Raw genomic sequence first — 19,933 nt, forward strand, 5'->3', positions numbered from 1 at the left:
GTGGCAGCCAGTAGATTTAGGAGTAGAGCTCTCACTTTTCCCCACCCACTTCTGCGCCTCGTGTCCCTTGATATGTGCCACCTTCCACAGTGCCCTCAATCTACCTTTGCCCTTGGCTTCTCCTCTGGCTCCCTTGCCAGGACATTAACCTCCCCTGGACTCCAGGGTGGGTCCTTTTCTCTCGTGTCCGCTGTTGGGTCCAGCGTACCTAGAACAGTGCCCAAGCAGGCCTTCAATAGTTGTTGGTCTTTCTTTTTTTGGCTGCACCACCAGACTTGAGCAATTTCAGTTCCCCGACCAGGACCCCCCCAGCAGCGGGAGCAAGAAGTCCTAACCCCTGGACTGCCAGGGTATTCTCTCAATAGTTTGTTTTCTGAGCAACTGAAGTGTTTAGCCCGTTACAAGTTACTCAGCTCTTCCAGTCTCAGTTCCTCACAGCTGAAGTGGGGACTCCGAAGTCACGGGACTGCTTTGAGGATTCAGTGAAGAATTGTCCACCAGGCACTGGGGTGGTGTGCAGTGCATGGAGCTGTTGCTGCCCTGCTCCCCCTTCCCCCGCCACTGCAGGGCCTCCCCCGTGATGCCCCTGGGCCACCCAGCTCTTATCCCCTGTCTCCCGCCCTCTACTTCTTTTGTAGCCGCTCCAGCACCTACTCCTACCCTGAGACGCCTCTGTACCCACAGACGGCAGGCACCAGCTACTATGAGGCCGCGGGCACGGCTGCCCAGGTCAGCACCCCTGCCACTTCCCAGGCGGTGGCCAGCAGCGGCTCTGTGCCCATGTACGTGTCTGGCAGCCAGGTCGTCGCCAGCTCCACCAGCAGTGGAAGTGGAGCCAGCAGCAGCAGTGGTGGCAGCAGCGGCGGCAGCAGCGGCAGTGGCGGCGGCGGCGGTGGGGGCGGCGGGGGTGGGGGCGGCGGCGGCGGCGGAGGCGGTGGAGCAGGCACCTACGTGATCCAAGGCGGCTACATGCTGGGCGGTGCCAGTCAGTCCTACTCGCACACCACCCGTGCCTCACCAGCCACCGTAAGTGCCCACCCAGCCTCAGAGGAGGTAGGGGTGGGGGGCCCCCTGGGCAGGGGCGGCGGGCGATGGGTGCCGGCCACTGTCCCCAGGAGTCTGGGCAGTCTGGTGCCAGGGCGCTCAGGTGAAGAGGTCCTGGGGTTGACTCCTCACTGTGTGGCCTCAGGCAAGTTCCTCAGCTTCTCTGGGCCTCAGCTGATATGCCTGAAGCTCTTGGAGCTATTACCCAAGGAAGTGTCATCGAGTCTGATAGTAACTGGCGATGGCGGATAGATAGCATGGGGCAGGAGATGCAGGCACCACCATGCCAGGAGCTACCCGGAGCAAGGATCTGTGTCTATCCGGAAGGCAGTGAGATAACCTTCCTGTGCCCAGGGCGGCTCTGTGGAACAGCCCTAGGGCCTAGTCCTGATGGGGCTTGTCATCAGCTCTGTGACTGCGGGTGGGATGTCCCGGGATGGTCCTTGTCCTCCAGGAGCTTGAGGTCTAAGTGGTCTCATGTTTAACTCCCGCCCTCTCCCTCGGCCACCCATTGTGGACATCATTACCAAGACCGAAGCTTTCTCAGAAGACAGGACCTCCCTCATGCACTCAGGCAGCCTGGCTTCTAGTCTGAATCTTTTAATGCTTGTCATGACCCCCATAACTGACTTCACGACCCCCGAGTGGGTTCTGAAAATGTGCTCCCCTAGACCCGTGCTGTCTGGAACATCCTCCAGTGATGGATATGTTCTCTGCTTGCTGTCTAGTGTACAGGCCTCAGGACACATGAGGCTATTGAGTGCTGGAAATGTGAGTTTCACAGTCCCAGAAACAGAATTGTTATTTTTTTTATTTTAGACTTTTTAAAAATTATTTATTTTTTGGCTGTACTGGGTCCTCGTTGCTGTGCTTGGACTTTTGCCTAGTCTGTGTCGCTGTGGGGCACAGACTTCTGAGCTCGCTGGCTTCTCCTGTGGAGCATGAACTCTAGAGCGTGCGGGCTTCGGTAGTTGTGGTGCACGGGCTTGGTTGCCTCACGGCACATGGGATCTTCCCAGAACAGGGATCGAACCCGTGTCCCCTGCATTGGCAGGTGGATCCTTAACCACTGGACCACCAGGAAGTTGCCAAGTTGTTTTTTTAAAAAAACCATCTTGAAAGAATTATGGTCACAGAAACTGCAGAGATCCCCGTGGACCCCCCACCTAAGTTACCCCACTCATTACAATTTACGTAACTGTAGTACAGTATCTAACTCGAAAACTGACAATTGGTCTCACATAGGGGTATCTACTTCTGTGTCTTTTTATCACATGGGTAGATTTGGGAAACCACCATCAAACTCAGAATGCAGAACTGTCCTGTCCCCACAAAGATCTCCCTGGTGCTAACCTTTTAAAGTCTCCCTTACCCTCTTCCCTTCCAGCATTCCTGACCCCCGGCCATCACGAATCTGTTCCCCATTTCTCTAACACTGTCATTTCGAGAATGTTCTGTGAATGGACTCATACTTGACGTGACCTCTTGACACTGGCTTTTTCCATTCCGCCTACATTCATTTAACAGCTCTCTGCAGCTAGTGGTGACGGCCTGGGACAGCGCAGTTCTAGGGAGTTGTGCTGGATTCAGTTCCCGTGGGGAAGGGTGACATGACACCCTCGCCAGCATGGTTGTCAAGACCACAATTAGAAATAAATAGAGCACTTAGCGACGAGCACTTGAGAAATGGAAGCCATTCTTAGCATTCTTCCGATTCTTCCATGCCCCTCGGGCCCCAGGTCCAGTGGCTCCTGGACAACTATGAGACGGCCGAGGGCGTGAGCCTGCCGCGGAGCACCCTGTACTGCCACTACCTGCTGCACTGCCAGGAACAGAAGCTGGAGCCTGTCAACGCCGCCTCCTTCGGCAAGCTCATCCGCTCCGTCTTCATGGGCTTGCGCACCCGCCGGCTGGGCACCAGGTGGGGCCACTTGCCCCTGACAGCCCCCAGTGGCCGCAAGGCCCGCCCTCACCCTAAGTTTTCGAGGTCCTCCACTCCGCTTGTCCCTTCACTCCTCTCCAGCCCCACTGGCCTCTTCACAGTTCCTCTGACACTCCCATGCTCCTGCCCCAGGGCCTTTGCACTGTCTATCCCTTTCCCCGTCTCCTGACTCAAATATCCCCGGCCCTCTTAACTAAGACTTCAGCTTTCCTCTACCTCCGTGGCATCCATCTCACTTAGTTTTTCTCCTGAGCACCCATCCAGTATGCCTTTCATGTTACTTCTCATTTCTGATCTGTCTCTTGATGCTGAAATGCACACCCCTTGAGAGTGTGGGGGCTGCACACAGTCATTGCTTAATCGTGGCCTGTGAGTCAGTGAAGTCACAGAGGAAGGAGCAAGGAGCCCTCCTGTGAGCCCACCCTTCTCTGCCTCTCCTTTGCAATCCCCTACACCTTTCTGGGCTGAGCCCTGCTCTTCTCTTGGTTCCAGCTCCTAGTTCAGGCCTTAGTGTCACCTCATGCAGGCAGGCGTGCATATAGAACCGTGGGCAGAGTACCTGGTCTTTCTATGCCGCCGTTTCCTGAGCTGTCAGTCCAGGACGCTAGGAGTATCCTTCATAGGGCAGAGATGAGGGACACATGCTTTCACACGTGCTCAGTGCTCAGAACAGTGCCTGGCAAACTGTTACGACTAGCAGTCAGCAGAGACCTGCTAAGTGCCTGCCCCCGACTTTGATCCTATCTTCGTAGAGCTCAGGAGAGTGGGGGCCTCTCCTGCCCCCATAGTCCCCATGGCTTCCCCAGCCCAGCACCCCCAGCTCTGTGGAACATGGGTCTCAGCCCCTGGGCTCTGTTTGGCCCCCTAGCAGAGAGGAGGTGGGTGCGTTGTAAAGTTCCTAGTGGATGACCAGGGCCACCCCCAGCCCAGCCCTCACCCTCTGCCTCCCTCCCAGGGGCAACTCCAAGTACCACTACTACGGCCTGCGCATCAAGGCCAGCTCACCCCTGCTACGGCTGATGGAGGACCAGCAGCACATGGCCATGCGGGGCCAACCCTTCTCCCAAAAACAGAGGTAGGAAGGCGGGGCTGGCTGGGTGCTGGCAGGCAGGGAAGGACATGGCGGCCTAACGCCCCATCCCATTGCCTACCCATCCCTTCTCCAGGCTGAAACCCATCCAGAAGATGGAGGGCATGACCAACGGTGTGGCCGTGGGGCCACAGCAGGCCACTGGACTCTCAGACATCAGCTCCCAGGTCCAGCAGTACCAGCAGTTTCTGGGTGAGGGCTCCCCGGACTCTGGAGGTGGGGCCCAGAGCAGGCTGTGCAGCCCCCAGAGAGTCAGAAGATGGTTCAGTTGCCCTCCCTGAACCTCATCACCCCAACTGGTCATGGGGGAGCTTGGTAGCCAAGTGGTGCCAACTTAACAGGATCCCAGGATGAGGCTGAAAGGGGTGGGCAGGTGGGACTGGAAGGGGCTAATGGTTTCTTCTCTGCCCCCCAGATGCCTCAAGAAGCCTCCCTGACTTCTCAGAGCTTGATCTCCAGGGCAAAGTGTTGCCCGAGGGCATCGGACCTGGGGACATCAAGGCCTTCCAGGTCCTATACCGGGAACACTGTGAGGTAGGGCACCTGGGCAGCAGGCAGGGGTGAGGGGCACCATGCTGCCGCCCGACCCCCTCGAGCATCTGGCCTCCCCAACAGGCCATCGTTGATGTCATGGTGAACCTGCAGTTCCCACTGGTGGAAACGCTCTGGAAAACCTTCTGGAGGTACAACCTGAGCCAGCCCAGCGAGGCGCCGCCGCTGGCTGTGTGAGTGCCCTGGGGGGAGGAAGGGAGGAAGTGGGCACCTGCGAGTCTGACCTCAAGGCTGGGGTGGCCAGATCATGCAGGGGTGGGGGCTCCTCTCCGACCCGCACAGTTTGTGGGGCCCCTGTGGCCTTCTGAACCCGCCTCCAGAGTGTGCCTGGGTACCAATCTGATGCTCTGTGTGTGGGATGGCGGGCCCCACCGAGCCATTTCCTCCCTGCAGTGGCCAGGTGCCTGGGTCCCCATGTGCAGGATGTTGAGATCCCTCTCTGATCCGGGGGGACAGTGAGCCCTGTATCAGCCTGACCCCGGGGGTCCTCAGGAGGCAGAGGGTACCTGCCTGAGCCCAGCGTGGGGTGAGGGTGCTGTGCCTTTCTGACCCTGGGTGCAGGACTGTGGAACAGCCTCATAATGCCCCGGGCCGGGTGGATGCCCACAGGCACGATGAGGCTGAGAAGCGGCTGCCCAAGGCCAGCCTGGTGCTCCTCTCCAAGTTCGAGCCCGTGCTGCAGTGGACCAAGCACTGTGACAACGTGCTGTACCAGGGCCTGGTGGAGATCCTCATCCCCGATGTGCTGCGGCCCATCCCCAGTGAGTGCCCGCCTCTGCCCCACCCTGCCCCTGCTCCCCGTGCCCCACCTCCCCCCGAGTCCCCACCAGCCCCGCTGCCGCCCCCAGGTGCCTTGACCCAAGCGATCCGGAACTTTGCCAAGAGCCTGGAGAGTTGGCTCACCCACGCCATGGTGAACATCCCCGAGGAGATGCTGCGGGTGAAGGTGAGGGTGAGGTGGGGGACGGAGGGGCCAGCTTGGGCCCACAGCTTCAGGTCCTCCCTCCTGGTTAGGGGGGCTGGGGAACCTCAGCCTCCTCTGCCTGACCAAGGCTATAAGATGCGTCCCCATGTTTGTCCTCTCAGAGTGAGCTCTGGGTGTTGTCTTCACAAGCCAGCTTCCTCAGGTGCCCACTTCTGACACAACCCATTTGTGGTATTTCTGTATGCAACCCATCATCTTAAAATAAAAACCAAATGCAAATGTGAGGTAGTTCTCTTCAGAGAGCTTCAGCAGAAAGTGCTTTAGATGTTCAGAAAGAGATAAAATGTTAAAAAAAAAAAAACCACACCTATAAGGCAACAGAATGATGGCCGTCTCCGTCAGTGCTACACAGTCACTAACTACCAAGATGTTTGGAGATAGATGGGATGGGCTTGCTCTTGAGAAAAAGGGAAAAAGAAAGAAAAGCTGTTAAAGTCCTGAAAATGCTACCAAGACTGGGTGTCAGAAGAATGACACCCAGGGTCTGCTGGACAGAAGGCTGGGCTTGGTCTGTGGAGAAACTGAAAGCTGGATCCAGGGGGAGTCCTTCGGAACTAGCAAGACTTATGCATTCGTTGATTTATTACACACGCATTTATTGAGCGCCTGCTGTGTGCTCGGCCTGGTTCTAAGTGCTGGGAGCACAGCTGTGACCAAGATGGACAAAACTCCAGCCCTCCCGGAGCTGACGTTCAAGGGAATAATAATCCAAACAGAAGAAGCAGAAGGTCATGCAAGCCGTGCCTCTCCTGGGCAGTGCCCTCCCAGATCTTCTTGTGTGCTTTGATGAAAAATAATAGTGTTCAGATACATTGATTTTTTTTTTTTTTTGGACTCATTATTTGTGTGGCTGATGACCCAAAGTTTAAAAACCCTGACCCTTTTATCTCCCAACAAAAGCAACAAGGTTTTTTCTCCCTTTTTGGAGAAAGAAAGGCTCGGAGAGGTCACAGTGGGTGGGGGAAGGGACCTGAGTGGGCGGGGGCAAGGGTGAATTCCAAGAAAACCACAAGCCTGGGGCCCCACAGGTGGCAGCGGCCGGCGCCTTCGCGCAGACCCTGCGTCGCTACACGTCGCTCAACCACTTGGCACAGGCGGCGCGCGCTGTGCTGCAGAACACTGCGCAGATCAACCAGATGCTGAGCGATCTCAACCGCGTGGACTTCGCCAATGTGCAGGTGAGCGCCGGCAGGGAAGGCGACGAGCGTGGGGTGGCCCGGCGGGGCGGTCCCCAGGGGTGGCGGCTGAGTCGCGGGCACCCGCCTTCCTGCTCTGTCCCAGGAGCAGGCCTCGTGGGTGTGCCGCTGCGAGGACCGAGTGGTGCAGCGGCTGGAGCAGGACTTCAAGGTGACGCTGCAGCAGCAGAACTCACTGGAGCAGTGGGCGGCCTGGCTGGACGGCGTCGTGAGCCAGGTGCTCAAGCCCTACCAGGGCAGCACCGGCTTCCCCAAGGCCGCCAAGCTCTTCCTCCTCAAGTGGTCGTTCTACAGGTGCGCCCCGGCTGGGCGGGAAGCGCTCGCTTTGCAGGCAGGGCAAAGGAGGGCCAGAGAAGGCCCCGCCTCTTCGAGGAGGGTGGGGCTAGACGAGGACCATCTCCTTGAGGGTGGGGCCAGAGGAAGCCCCGCCTCCCTGAGGGAGGCATACCTTTTAAGAAGGCCAGGACTCTGCTGCAAGTGGGTGGGTCTAGGGCCGTGCCCCCCTCTGATGGCCACCCCGGGGAAACTTGTTCGGGGCTGGGTGGTGGTAGCTTCGTTTGCTCAAGCTTGGTTCTTACGGCAGGGAAGTGGGGCGAGAGGTGGGTCTGGGCCTGAGGGTCTCCTGTCTGTCGCCGCCTCCAGCTCCATGGTGATCCGGGACCTGACCCTGCGCAGCGCAGCCAGCTTCGGCTCCTTCCATCTCATCAGACTGCTCTACGATGAGTACATGTACTACCTGATCGAGCACCGTGTGGCCCAGGCTAAGGGCGAGACCCCCATCGCCGTCATGGGCGAGGTGCGCACAGCGGGACGCTGAGGGCACGGGGCGGGGCGCCCCTGGGCGGAACCCTCACCCCTTTTCCTCTCCTCACTTTGCAGTTCGCCAATCTGGCCACCTCTCTGAACCCCCTGGACCCGGACAAAGGTAGGTAAAGCCAGGACCTGAGTCCGGAGGTCTGTACAGGGGGGCTGGGATGGAGGAGGCGCCAGTTGGGGCACCGCGTAGCGGCCTGGTGGCGCGGCCACCCCGCGCTGAGCCAGGCCCGGTCCGTGTGTCCCAGACGAGGAGGAGGAGGAAGAAGAGGAGAGCGAGGATGAGCTGCCGCAGGACATCTCGCTCACGGCCGGCGGCGAGTCGCCCGCGCTGGGCCCTGAGGCTCTGGAGCCACCAGCCAAGCTGGCGCGGACAGACGCGCGCGGCCTCTTCGTGCAGGCGCTGCCCTCCAGCTAAGCCCGCGGCCTTCCCCTCCCCGCCCACCCTCCCCCGCCGCCCCTCCTCGCCAGGGTCCCTCACAGCTTCTGTGGCTTCGCTGTCACCGCTCCAGCTTCGGCCAGGGCCAGGAGGGGGCCTCCAAGACAGGGAAGGCTAGGGGGTACCCCCCCCCCCATTGGGGCCCGCACAATCACAGGGCCGGGCGGAGCCGCAGCTGCAAACTCTGACACAAAAGACGTGCCTTAAGGAACCCGCCGCCGTGCCCAGGTGCCCCCTGGGGCAGCCAGCTTGGCCCCAAAGGCTGCATCATCTCTCTCCCTCCCCCAGCCCCACCCCCACCACCCCAGGGGGCAGGCAGGCAGGCCCCCTACCTTGCAGAACTGTTAACTTATTCAGCTCGCTGGCTTTGCACAGCCTGTCCTGGGCCCAGCCCTGAGCCCCGGGTGGGCGCAGGTGGGCATCACCTGGGGACCCACCACTGTCGGCAGCAGCAGCCCCGGGACCCCTCCCTCAGTAACCCCACCGCTTCCCCCTCCTTGGTATAAGTGCAATTAAAGCTGTGGGTGTCGCATCTTGTCCAGCGCTGGACCCTCCTGTGCCCCACAGCCCCAGAAGGGGGCACTGCCCAGCCTGGACAGAGGGGGAGGGCAGAAGGGGCACCATCTCTGGCTTCCAAAGAGCAGCAGGCTGGGCCGGGCGAAGAGCCCGGAGGGGCCTGCTGCAGGCAGCGGGCCCAGAGTGCCCACGCCTGCCCCAGCCGGGGCTGGGTGCTCCGCTTGCTTGTATCCAAGCCCCCAAACCCCCTTGCCGCTGGTTTGTAATGGAATCTCCACGCTCCTACTCAACCCCCACCTCCGCTCCTGGAGACCATGCTTCTCCTCCGTGTGTGGGACCTCTGCCCCCTCCCCCCCCATGACTATTGTGCGATTTGTGAGCGGAGTCGGTAACTTGTTGGGTTTTTTTCCAACCATCATGGCCTTATCTGTTCCGGTTTTCTCAGTGTTTTCAACCTGTGAGATAGATGTTTATGGCAAAAAGCGAAAAAAGAAAAAAAAAAGAACCTGACCTATTGTATAAAAATCACTATTTTGTGTGCTCCGCGTGCTACAGCTTTTGGGAGTGGTTTGCCCACTCCCTCTCCCACTCCTCTGGGCCTCCCTTCTGGCGGTGAAAGTGTCCACACGTGTGGTAGTCTAGTGTGCCGAGCTGTTTTCTATCTTTTTGTAGTCTTTCTTAAAACACAATAAATTCCACTGTCATATTTGGCTACTGCTGACTTGCCGGGCTTTGGTGGGAGCCTGGGGGCTGGCGGGGGGCCAGCTGGGCCCCGAGCTCATGAGTAGCAGGCAATGAAGGGAACTGGTGAGGTTCAGAAATAAAACATTTATTATGTGAAGAGGAACAACAGGGCCAGGAGGGGGAGGTGTGACAGCCACTAGGTTCTCCACCTCAGGTGGGGGAGACGGAGGGTAGTCGGGGCAGGGGTCTGGGATCCATCTGGCCTCCCTGGGCTGTGTGGGGGGCCATGTCCACACCTGTAACTGAGGAAAGGGGCGAACTCTCGAGGAACGAGCGCCCGCACCCAGCTTAGAGTGAAGGCGGGCGCTCAAGGCAGGCGGGGCAGCGGGCTCTCTTCCCTCTGCCCCTTCCCCACTTAAATAGGCATAAATAAGAAGCGTCCAGACTCTCAGGCCACCAGGGGCTGCCCGGCCCAGCCCCCTTCCCGCAGCCTAACACTAGTGCCGGTCATCGCTTGGTCGGTTGGTTGGTTGGCCGGCCGGCCGGCGGCTACCAGGAAGGCGGCCAGCTCCCAGGCCGCGGAGGTAGTTGGAGTCAGTGTCCAGGGCGGCCGGGCTCTCACAGCACAATCCACGTGTATCGCTCGCTGTCTGCCAGAACTTTCAGTGAGCACCCTGCAGGGGAAGGTAGGGACAAGGCCTTGGAACCTCTAGCTGGCCCAGTCTGCAGGAGAGGCTTCTCTTTCCTTGACCTGAAGGCAGCCCAGAAGGCTCTAGCAAGGCAGATGCAGGTTATCTCTGCCTCGGGCCTGCAGCCATTCAATTAATGTCTGCTGAATAAATGAATGAAGGTTGGGGGGCCGCCAGGTGCCACATCTGAGCTGGCGCCCTGGCCCTGGCCTGGGCTGCCCTCGCCTTCACCCCCATGCCACTGCTCAGTCAACAAGCTCCTCCATTCAGCAACATTTGGCAATCAGTGCCCGCTCCAGGCCCCGCCCAGCCCCAGGACCAGGACCCCAGTCCCCAACTGTTGTCAGGGCAGCGCCCCACCTTTGTGCAGAGCCTCGTTGGTCATCCTGTTGACGTATCGGCCGCTGCTCTCAGGCACCAGCCACTTCATGACCATGTCCACACAGCTCTTGCGATATGAGCTCCAGACGCTGCCACTGAGGAAGAGGGTATGAGCGACTCTCCCAGCCCTGGGCCCAACCCAGCCCTGCCCCGCCTTGACCCTGCCTCACCTGGTCTGCCCTTTGACCTCAGTGAGGTCACCCACACTGACTGTCACAAAGATGCCTGTGTTGAGGTCCCATGCCACCTTGAGACTGGTGTGATAGGTCTTTGGTCTACAGGAGGGAAAGCTGGTTAGTACAAGAGAAAGTGGGGGACTACAGGGTCCCTGAGCTTGAACCCAGGCTACCCTAAGGGGCTTTTACCTTTGGAACAATAATGGAATAGCCTATCCAAGCTTTGGGGAGTCAAGGGGAGTTTTATCATATGCCAGCTCCCCGCACTGAGCTATCGTGAGAGCAGGCCCTGCTGGGCAAGGGTGAAGGCGGGTCCTTGCCCACTCACCGGAGCTGGCCTTCCTCGGTGGGGGATGGGAACGCCAGGAGCAGCAGGCCAATGTTGATGAGGACCTGGTTGGTTTCTGGGCAGACCTGGGGGGCGGGGGTTGGACGTGACAGCTACTGAGAGTGCCACCAAGACCCGGGGAGGCCCTGGACTGCCCTGCCCGACACCTGGACCCACCTCCAGGATGACAATGTCATAGTCGCTAAAGGAGCAGAACTGGTGACCCCAAGTGGCGTCATGGCGGATCACCTCGTTGATGACATACTCGAAGTCCAGTGTGAGCTGCTCGACTGTCAGGTACTGACCCTGTGGACAAGGGCAGGGGGAGAACTGCACCCACCGCCATCCCAGGAGGTGCCCCAGGAGCTACCCCTTGGCCTCCCCACCACCCACACCCACCTGGACAGCGGCCTGCTCCCGCATGGGCCGCAGGTTGCGACCACGGAGATCAGTCACCACGAAGGGCAGGGAGATCTTGTCATCCTCGAACTCTGAGTGGGCAGGACAAGAGGGTAGAGATGGCGGTGGGAGGCCTAGAGGCTCTCAAGGCCAGCCTCCCATGCTTGGGGCCCTGCCCACCAGAGGGGCTTCCCGCTCACCATCCTCTGGCTCCGTCCCCTCACCGGACCCCAGCACATAATAGAGCTTGGTGTAGTTGATGTATCCAGGCTCCGGGGCGGGCGCCTCTGCTGCAGGGGGGCTGTCCCGGGGCACTGCCTCCCCACCTGGGCCAAGGGGCTCAGAGGGCAGGCGGCAGCGGCTGCCTGAGGGCCCTGGGCAGGGGGTTGGCCGGACTTCCTCCGAGGTCCCACCCTTAGCCTCTTTGGCCCGGCGGAAGATGTCAGCCACAAATTCCTTGGCTTTGGCAATGGCGGGCGAGGGATCGGGGGTCCCAGAGGGCCAGGCTGGGGCCGCTTCAGGGCAGAGGCTGGGGAGAACAGGGAGCAACTCTGGGCTCTGGGGTCCAGGGGGGCTGGGAGGGGCCGGGGGGTAGGTGGTGTGGTCGTATAGGATCTGGCAGAAGCTGCTGTCTCCTGGAACATAAAAAGTGAAGGAGGTAGAAGAAGTCAATAGATGAGTTTAGGTCAGAACGCTCTCCTGACCTCCCTCATTACCCTGCGGGGGTGGCGGGGGTGTGGGGGGTGGCGTGGATCTTAGAAATCCAAGAGGAGGCCCTTCTAGAAGACTTACATATGCTGACATCAGTCCGAACCAACCAAAACGGAAAAAGGACTCACACACACACATGTTCATTCAAACCTTCTAAGCACCTGCCATATGCCCCATACTGAGGACACAGGAGTGAATAAGGCAAAATTCCCTGCCCTTGGGAGCTGACATGTATGGATAAAAGCAGTCATGTATGGATGTGACAGTTGGACCATAAAGAAAGCTGAACGCCGAAAAACTGAAGATTTTGACCTGTGGTGCTAGAGAAGACTCCTGAGAGTCCCTTGGACTGCAAGGAGATCAAACCAGTCAATCCTAAAGGAAACCAGTCCTGAATATTCACTGGAAGGACTGATGCTGAAGCTGAAACTCCAATACTGTGGCCACCTGATTTGAAGAACTGACTCATTAGAAAAGACCCTGATGCTGGGAAAGATTGAAGGCAGAAAAAGAAGGGAATGACAGAGGATGAGATGGTTGGATGGCATCACGGACTCGATGGACATGAGTCTGAGCAAACTCTGGGAGTTGGTGATGGACAGGGAAGCCTGGCGTGCTGCAGTCCATGGGGTCACAAAGAGTTAGACACAACAGAGCGACTGAACCGAACTGGGGAGCTGAGAGTCTATGATGATGACAGAAGATAAAAGCTACATAAGGGCTTCCCTGGTGGCTCAGTGGTAAAGAATCCGCCTGCCAATGCAGGAGACACAGGTTCTAGCTCTGATCTGGGACGATCCCACATGCCCAGGAGCAACCAAGGCTGCGCGCCACAACGGAACCTGTGCTCTCGAGCCATAGCTACTGAAGCCCACACACCTGGGGGCTCTGCTCTATAACAAGAGAAGCCGCCCCACGAGAGGCCCACGCACCACAACTACTGAAGCCCGCACACCTGGGGGCTCTGCTCTACAGCAAGAGAAGCCGCCCCACAAGAGGCCCACACACCACAACTGGAGAGCAGTCCCCGCTCTCCGCAACTAGCGAGAAGGCCGCACGGCAGTGAAGACGCAGCACAGTCAAATACATAAGCCACAGAAGGCTGACAGTTTACCACACTGTCTTCTGGCCTTTTCAACTCAAGACAGACCAGCACAGGCACAGCCTGGCCGGATCCCAGGCCTCTCTGTGGCTCCACCTGACGGGGGCCAGATCTCCCTGTGGAGAATCTCAGTGTGGAGAGCCCAATGCATCCACCAAGCAGCACCGCCACCGGGCCCTGGGCTCTGCCTGCCCTGCTCCATTGGGCCCCCCTAGAAGCAGCCCTTGTAGAGGGGAGCTGTCCTTTCAGTTCAGAGACTCAGGGCCAAGGCTCAGAGGAACTTGTCCAAAGTTACACTGAGAAATAATACAAGTATGCCAACACACTGCTGTCTGCCAGGGTGGTGGCACTTCCGGAGAGGAGGCGGATGAGTGGAAACTGTTCGCGTCAAACTCCCCCTCTGTGTAAATACCCTCCTGGGGTAACAGGAGTGTCGAATCCGCTGACAGTGCCCCTCACCTGGGCCGTGTGCACACGGCCACATCCTGTCCCATGCAGTCCTTCCTAACAGGGTGGGGGCAGCTGACCCGTCCAGGCCTAGCTTGTTGGGGGATCATGGTTTGGCGAGAAGCAGAGCCTTGCCCACGCTGGTACAGGTGGCCAGGGCAGGGGTGGGAGGCTCCTGGAAGAGCTCGAGGACAAGGCGCACTGCCCCTTGCTGGTCTGTGGGCTCAGTTATATATACATATATAACACACCCATGGCTTCCCAGTGACTCAGAGGCAAGGAATCCACCTGCCCACGCAGGAGACCCAGGTTCAATCCCTGGGCTGGGAAGATCCCCTAGAGGAGGAAATGGCAACCCACTGCAGTATTCTTGCCTGGAGAATCCCCATGGACAGAGGAGCCTGGCGGGCCACAGTCCATGGGGTCATAGTTGTACATGACTGAAGCAACTGGGCAGACACACACGAGCATATATGCAGAATCCTCTTCTCACGTCCATCCCCTCCCTCCCCAAGGGGCAATCATTTTAAATGCAGGCAGTTGACGCCTTTTTTTGGCCATGCTACTCAGTGTGCAGGATCTTAGGTCCTCCCCAACCAGGGACTGAACCTGGGCCCTCGCAGTGAAAATTCCTAACCACTGGACCCCCGGGACCACTGAAGTCCCAGTGGTCATCTTTATTGGACTGGGTTCTGGCATAACGGGAACACATTTTAAACTCATATATAAACGGCATCAGTAACAGGTTACAAACCTCCTTGTGTTTCTTTTGCACATGAACATGTGTTTAAGGCACACTGTCCACAGACAGGCATGCTGGGGCACTCCCTGATGATCCAGGGGAGGTAACCACCCAGTCCTACCTTCCCAAATGCCAGGCGGGCCCCAGCTGCTGCCACTAAAGCCTGGGACATGCTTGGGCGCAGGGCTGCTGCTGGGCCACAGGCACCCTCTGTTGCCATAAGGCCCTGGGAGAGCAGGAGCCCCCCACCCCCAGCCCCATTGTCAGCAGCAGCCAAAACCAAGAGATGGCCCTCTATCCACTAACCACTCCCTTATGTTTTTAATCAGCCTTTCTCTTTTCGAATAGAAGGATGCACTGCACTGTCTGGCATGGTGGACATGTGACTATTTGAACTTGACATCACTAAAATTAAACAGCTCAGTTCCTTGGTCACATGAGCCACTGTCAAGTGGCTACTGGTGGCAGCTGTGGCAGATACCCCAGATATGGACCCTCTTAGCCCCATGGAAAGTTCCAGTAGGCAGTGCTGGGGCAGGGTGGGGGGGCAGGGTGGCTGCGTTTGGAGCCCACATTGCCACTTCCTGGACAAGGGACCTCACTCCTCCGGGGTCTCAGTCACCTCATCTGTGATGCGGGGTCGTGATGGCACCGACGTCAAGGCGCTGCTTGGCCAAGTAATTGGGTCACAGGGCCCCGAGGCTGGGAGCGCGTATGCAGGGCCTGTGGGCAGACCCGGGAGCCTACCTGCCGAGTGCACCGAGACGGCGCAGGCCACCAGAGAGTAGCTGGTGTTGAGCAGCACCACCTGGTCCTTCTTGAGCTGGAAGGCGGGCTGGAAAGTGGGGAAGGGGTAGACCACCTGGTACTTGGTGTGCAGCATGAAGCCATGCCGCAGACACTGCGCGCTCGGGTCACCTGCAGCGACACAGGCCACGCAGGCTCAGCCGTGGCCGCGGGGCAGGGAAGCAGGCGGCCCGGCGCCCCAGGCCCCCAGCCCTCACCTGGGCGGGCGCGGCTGGCGTCCCGGCAGGCGGCGCAGCGGCCCGGCGGCGGCACAGCCACGGTGCTGATGTAGATGTCCCGGTGGTTCTCGTCGCTCATCACCATCATATTCATGAGCATGCCGTTGGCTGAGCGGGTGCTGGGGGCCGGCGGAGCCTCAGAGCCTGGCCTGGGCGCCCGCCCCCACCCACTCCCCACCACCCTATCCCCAAGTCTCACTTGAAGCCGAAGACAATGACCTTGGAGGCGTCACTGGGCCACTCGCACACGGTCAGGTATAGGTCACTGTAGATCTCCTCATCCTGGAAGAGCCGCACCTGGCGGACCTGAGCAGCAGGTTCTCGTGGGGGTGGGGTCCAAGCGGGCCAGGGCCAACCTGAGGCTGCACCGGCCAGCAGTCTCGGGCCAGGGAGCCCCAAGCAGCCTTCACCCCACACCCCGCTCTGCCATCCTGAGAACACGCTGAGGAGGCGCATAAGAATTTCCCCTCACAGGTGGGGGACACGGGGAAGCCAGGCCTAGGACAGGACACAGCAGACCCGTCGGTTCCAAGCCCGACCCACCCTGAGACCGGTTCACCTCTCTGAACTCACGTGGAAACTGGGGTAACGGCACTCACCTCCTGGGGTGGGACATTCGAGGAGTCAAAGTCAGGGCTAAACCAGGCACGGCAGCCTGCTTGGTTTTAACAGACCTAATGGGTCCCTCCTGCCCTGAGCCGCCAGACCATAGAAAATCCTGCCGTTTACCCACTTTGGGCTCTGAAGATGGCAATTTCCTACAGTTCGACCTAACACTTGGAGTCTGACAACGGCCCTGCGGGTACACTATCTTCAACTTGTGGCCGTGGGACCTGAGGCTCAGAGTGGGGTCATGTGGTCAGAAAGGGAGGTGGCCTGACCCTACCAGCTTGAGCTTGCTGTGCACATTGAACTCCCACCAGTACAGGTGGTAGATGTAGAAAGAAAAGTCGTCGTCCCCGCTGCTGCTCGTGTAGGAGAGAACGTAACGGCCGCACTTGGAAAAGCCCAGGAAGATGTGTCTGTGGGGATGGCAGGGAGGGGCCAATGGCCAGGTCAGGGCCGGCCGACCGTCCCACCCCGCCAACCCCTGCCTGGCCCCCGCCTCACCCTGCATAGAGGAAGTCTTCATCCACAATGTTCTTGAGAGAGACGCAGACCCTGGGTGGCAGCTTCCGGAAGAGGCGAGGAGAGAGCTGCCCACTGATCTGGGGAAGGGGCAGCCAGGGCTCTTGAGACACCATGCGGTAGAAGCGGCCTGCAGCCCCCCCCACCCATTCCCCTCACCCAAGGCAGAGCAACACCTTTGGGGTCCAGCCCAGCCACACAGGCCTACTTCCTACCAACCATAACGGTTCAGGGTGGTCCAAGCTCTGGACGGTGTGAATGGCTTGAGCCTATCTCTCCACCAGGGCCTCATGCCACCCTCCCAACTCCACAGCCTAAAGGTTCCTCTTGCCTGCGGTTTCCCTGGTGGCTCAGATGGTAAAGAATCTGCCTGCAAATGCAGGAGATGTAAGAGACATGGTTTGATCCCTGGGTCGGGAAGATCCTCTGGAGAAGGGAATGGCAACCCATTCCAGTATTCTTGCCTGGAGAATTCCATGGACAGAGGAGGCTGGCAGGCTATAGTCCATGGAGTCACAAAGAGTTGGACATGACTGAGTGACTGACATTTTCACACGCTCCTCTTCCCAGGCTATGAGGACTATCACTGGCATTGCTTCCCCCAGTCACCCCTGGCCCACACTGGGCCACCTAGCTGTCTTCCTGAAGGCTACTTGAAGGCACAATGAGCTGTGGACATTGAGGATCACTAAGGAGGCTGAGATGGGGGCTTGACCAACTCCACTCACCTGTTTCCAACCCACCAGCCTATACACGGGGCGCTTAGGTCCCTGGGGGGAGCGGGGGGGTAAGCCTGACCAGTGACTGTCCATCTCCTGCCCGACTTCCCCTTCTCAATTAACAGCTGCCCTCCAACTGACTCCCTCATCCCAAAACTTCAAGGAAGGTTTTGGGTGGGGAGCAGGCCCAAGTTGAGCATTGAGGAATCAGGGCACCTTGGATCCTGCTACCCAGTCTAATGGGGGAGATGCAGCCCAGCCCTCGAGGAGATCCCAGAGTGGAATAACCCTGTCAGCGAGGCTCAGACTGACCGGGAGACACAGTCCCCGGCCACGGAGCTTCCAAGCTAAGGGCGGAGCCACAGCCCAAGCCAGGGAGCAATCAGGCTGAGGGTGGGGACTGTCCCTGCTCCAGAAGTTCTAGTCAAAAGGAGAAGACACAGCCCTGCCCTCACACAGTTCCCAGCCTGATGAAGAAGACAGCACGACTCCCTGACCCACGGAGACACAGACCTGCCCCACTTGCTGCTGACCTGACAGCAGATTTACACGCTTGCCCTCCCAGAGCTGGCAACCCGACGGGGAAAAAGATTCCAGCACGCTGAGAGTTTAGTCTCATGGGGAGACAGAGCCTTGCTCAGGTAGCTGAAGATCAGGCCCTCTCCAGGGAGCTCCCTCTCATTCAATGGGGGAGGCAGTTACAGGAACTCCCAGCTCTCCTGTGGTCAGAGCTGGACAGAGAGAGGAACCCCAGGCGGAGGAATCCCAAAGCCGGTAGCAGAGACTGTGCCAAGGGGGCGGTAAGGCTCCATAACGGAGTGGCCGGGGGAGCAGGGTTTTGAAAAACGAGTCTGACCCTGCGTCGCCCCCTTTCTCCTCACTCCTCCAGCGGCCTCTAAGGCCCCCTTCATCCAAGCCCGTCCTCGGGACCCCGCCCCCAGCCCCTCCATCCAAGCCCCCTCTCAGGGACCCCGCCCCCAACTCCCTCCATCCAAACTCCCGCCGCAGCCCCCCCAATCTAAGCTCTCTCCCCGGGGCCCCGCCTAACCCCCTTCCTCCAAGCCCCCTCCCACGGGGCTCCGCCCCCAACCCCTCACCCCGCGAACGCCCTCCCTCCCCGCCGCCTCCCTCGTCCCTCCTCCCTTCCCTCCGACGCGCTCCTCCGAGACTCCAGGCCTCACCTTGACCCGCTCCAGCTGCTTGAGGACGTGCTCCCGCCGCCGCCCCGCTGTCCGCTTTCCCCCGGCGCCCCCGGGGCCGCCGCCGCCGCTCCCGGCCCCGCTGTTCCGCTCCGATTTCGAGCTGGGCGCCATTTTCACCCCCTCCCTCCACTTCCGGAGCAACCGGCCTCTTCGCCCCACCCCCGCCGCCTCTTCATTGGCCGTTGCTCGACACTGCGGCCCGCCGGTTGGGTGAAAGCCCGCACTCTGGGCTTTTTCCCGCTACGCCTGTCCATCACTGCCACCTCGACCCTTGATTGGTAGAGACGGTACAGTCCCGGCGGCCCGTCGCCGTATTCCCGCCTTCCCGCAAGGACGCACCCGTCAGAGGCCCCGTTTGCGCCCCTCACTGAGATGACTTTGACCCAATAGGCAGAGGACCCTATCCGTCTCCAGGGCGTCACGCCCCCTTGTGGCTAGTGGGTTTCCATGGAGATCCAGGCGGTCCTGGCCTGTGGGCGGGGCGATGGGAGCCAGTGGTCCAAAAGGGTCATAATCCCCCGCCCAAGGATATCCCCGCCCAGTCTGGGTACAGCGGGACCTGGCAAACATCCTGGAGCCACCGGCCGGGCTGAGGAAAGGGTTACAAAATAAAAGGATAAAATTGATTAAAACATCTTTCAGGACTTCCCTGTCGGTCCAGTGGTTTCAGGACTTCCTCGTGACTTCAACTGCAGGAGGTACGGGTGCGGGTTCCATCCCTGGTCCAGGGACTAACTAAGATCCCACGGTGCAGAGGGGCGTGAGAAAAAAACAAAATCAGATGGACTGGCGGGCGGCCTAACCACATCATGATGATGGTAATAACAACAACATTAATCACTTATATAGTACTTTATACTTAACCAGAAACAGTTCTGCACTTAGAATCCTATGTAGTAGATCACTGTTATGCCCATTTTATAGATAATAGTAATAACAATTGTTTAATGTCAGATATGAGTATCATCTTCCTGTGCCTTAGGTTATTTAACTTTCAAAGCCGTTTTGGAGATGGACCCTTTTATTATCTTCACTTTTAAACGTGGTGAAACTGAGGCTTACAGTGTACTGCTCCTGAACAGCGGGCACATATACACCTCAGATGCGTGAGTGTTGTGACCATAATTAGAGAAGAATAGAATGGATCTGGCTTTCATATTCTTCCAACCTCTGTCTTCGTTTATTCAATAAATATTTACTGAGCACCTACGATGTTCAGTGAATAAGACAGGGCTTATTTATTTATGTGTGTATCAAGTCTTAGTTCCATCATGGGAGATCTGTTGTTGATTGCAGCACACAGACTCTCTAGTTGTGCTGTGTAGACTCCAGACTGCAGGGGCTCAGTAGTTGCAGCTGGTAGACTTAGATGCTTCATGGCACGTGGGATCTTAGTTCCCCAACCAGAGATCAAACCACTATCCCCTGCCTTTCAAGGCAGATTCTTAACCTCTGGACCACCAGGGAAGTCCCTAGGGACTCATTTTTAGAAAAAAGAATGGAAAGGGAAAATGTAGTCTGGCAGTGAAGAAACTTGGCAGATAACACCTCAACCAAGTGATCAAGTTTATCATTATAGTGATAAGTCATGTGCATGTCATGGGCACTTGATGTGACGTGAGG

General features: G+C 58.6%; 2 protein-coding genes across 5 annotated transcripts in view; one reads left to right on the forward strand and one right to left on the reverse strand.

The window, feature by feature from the left end:
• RFX1 (regulatory factor X1) overlaps nucleotides 1-9,291 on the forward strand; it is a 33,230-nt gene extending 23,939 nt beyond the window's left edge. For all 4 annotated transcript variants that reach the window (XM_042249825.2, XM_042249827.1, XM_042249823.2 and 1 more), the window contains 13 exons: nucleotides 639-1,026; nucleotides 2,784-2,965; nucleotides 3,942-4,061; nucleotides 4,153-4,268; nucleotides 4,492-4,610; nucleotides 4,692-4,801; nucleotides 5,238-5,389; nucleotides 5,477-5,574; nucleotides 6,642-6,791; nucleotides 6,895-7,103; nucleotides 7,452-7,605; nucleotides 7,689-7,734; nucleotides 7,871-9,291. In XM_042249825.2, coding sequence (XP_042105759.1) covers nucleotides 639-1,026; nucleotides 2,784-2,965; nucleotides 3,942-4,061; nucleotides 4,153-4,268; nucleotides 4,492-4,610; nucleotides 4,692-4,801; nucleotides 5,238-5,389; nucleotides 5,477-5,574; nucleotides 6,642-6,791; nucleotides 6,895-7,103; nucleotides 7,452-7,605; nucleotides 7,689-7,734; nucleotides 7,871-8,040 — 2,014 coding nt within the window. In that variant the 3' untranslated portion in view covers nucleotides 8,041-9,291. The remainder of the gene's footprint in view (nucleotides 1-638; nucleotides 1,027-2,783; nucleotides 2,966-3,941; nucleotides 4,062-4,152; nucleotides 4,269-4,491; nucleotides 4,611-4,691; nucleotides 4,802-5,237; nucleotides 5,390-5,476; nucleotides 5,575-6,641; nucleotides 6,792-6,894; nucleotides 7,104-7,451; nucleotides 7,606-7,688; nucleotides 7,735-7,870) is intronic.
• Nucleotides 9,292-9,385: 94 nt separating this feature from the next.
• Nucleotides 9,386-18,425, reverse strand: DCAF15 (DDB1 and CUL4 associated factor 15). The gene is made up of 13 exons (XM_027969509.2): nucleotides 18,290-18,425; nucleotides 16,372-16,469; nucleotides 16,148-16,283; nucleotides 15,461-15,567; nucleotides 15,241-15,380; nucleotides 14,984-15,154; nucleotides 11,435-11,869; nucleotides 11,235-11,326; nucleotides 11,013-11,141; nucleotides 10,836-10,921; nucleotides 10,502-10,606; nucleotides 10,311-10,426; nucleotides 9,386-9,935 (listed from the first exon to the last, which is right to left on the reverse strand). Exons 1-13 carry the CDS (start codon nucleotides 18,419-18,421, stop codon nucleotides 9,880-9,882), a joined length of 1,803 nt encoding a protein of 600 aa, XP_027825310.1. The 5' UTR covers nucleotides 18,422-18,425; the 3' UTR covers nucleotides 9,386-9,879.
• Nucleotides 18,426-19,933: the final 1,508 nt, after the last annotated feature.

The sequence above is a fragment of the Ovis aries genome, chromosome 5 (genome assembly GCF_016772045.2).
Source record: "Ovis aries strain OAR_USU_Benz2616 breed Rambouillet chromosome 5, ARS-UI_Ramb_v3.0, whole genome shotgun sequence".
Lineage (NCBI taxonomy): Eukaryota > Metazoa > Chordata > Mammalia > Artiodactyla > Bovidae > Ovis > Ovis aries.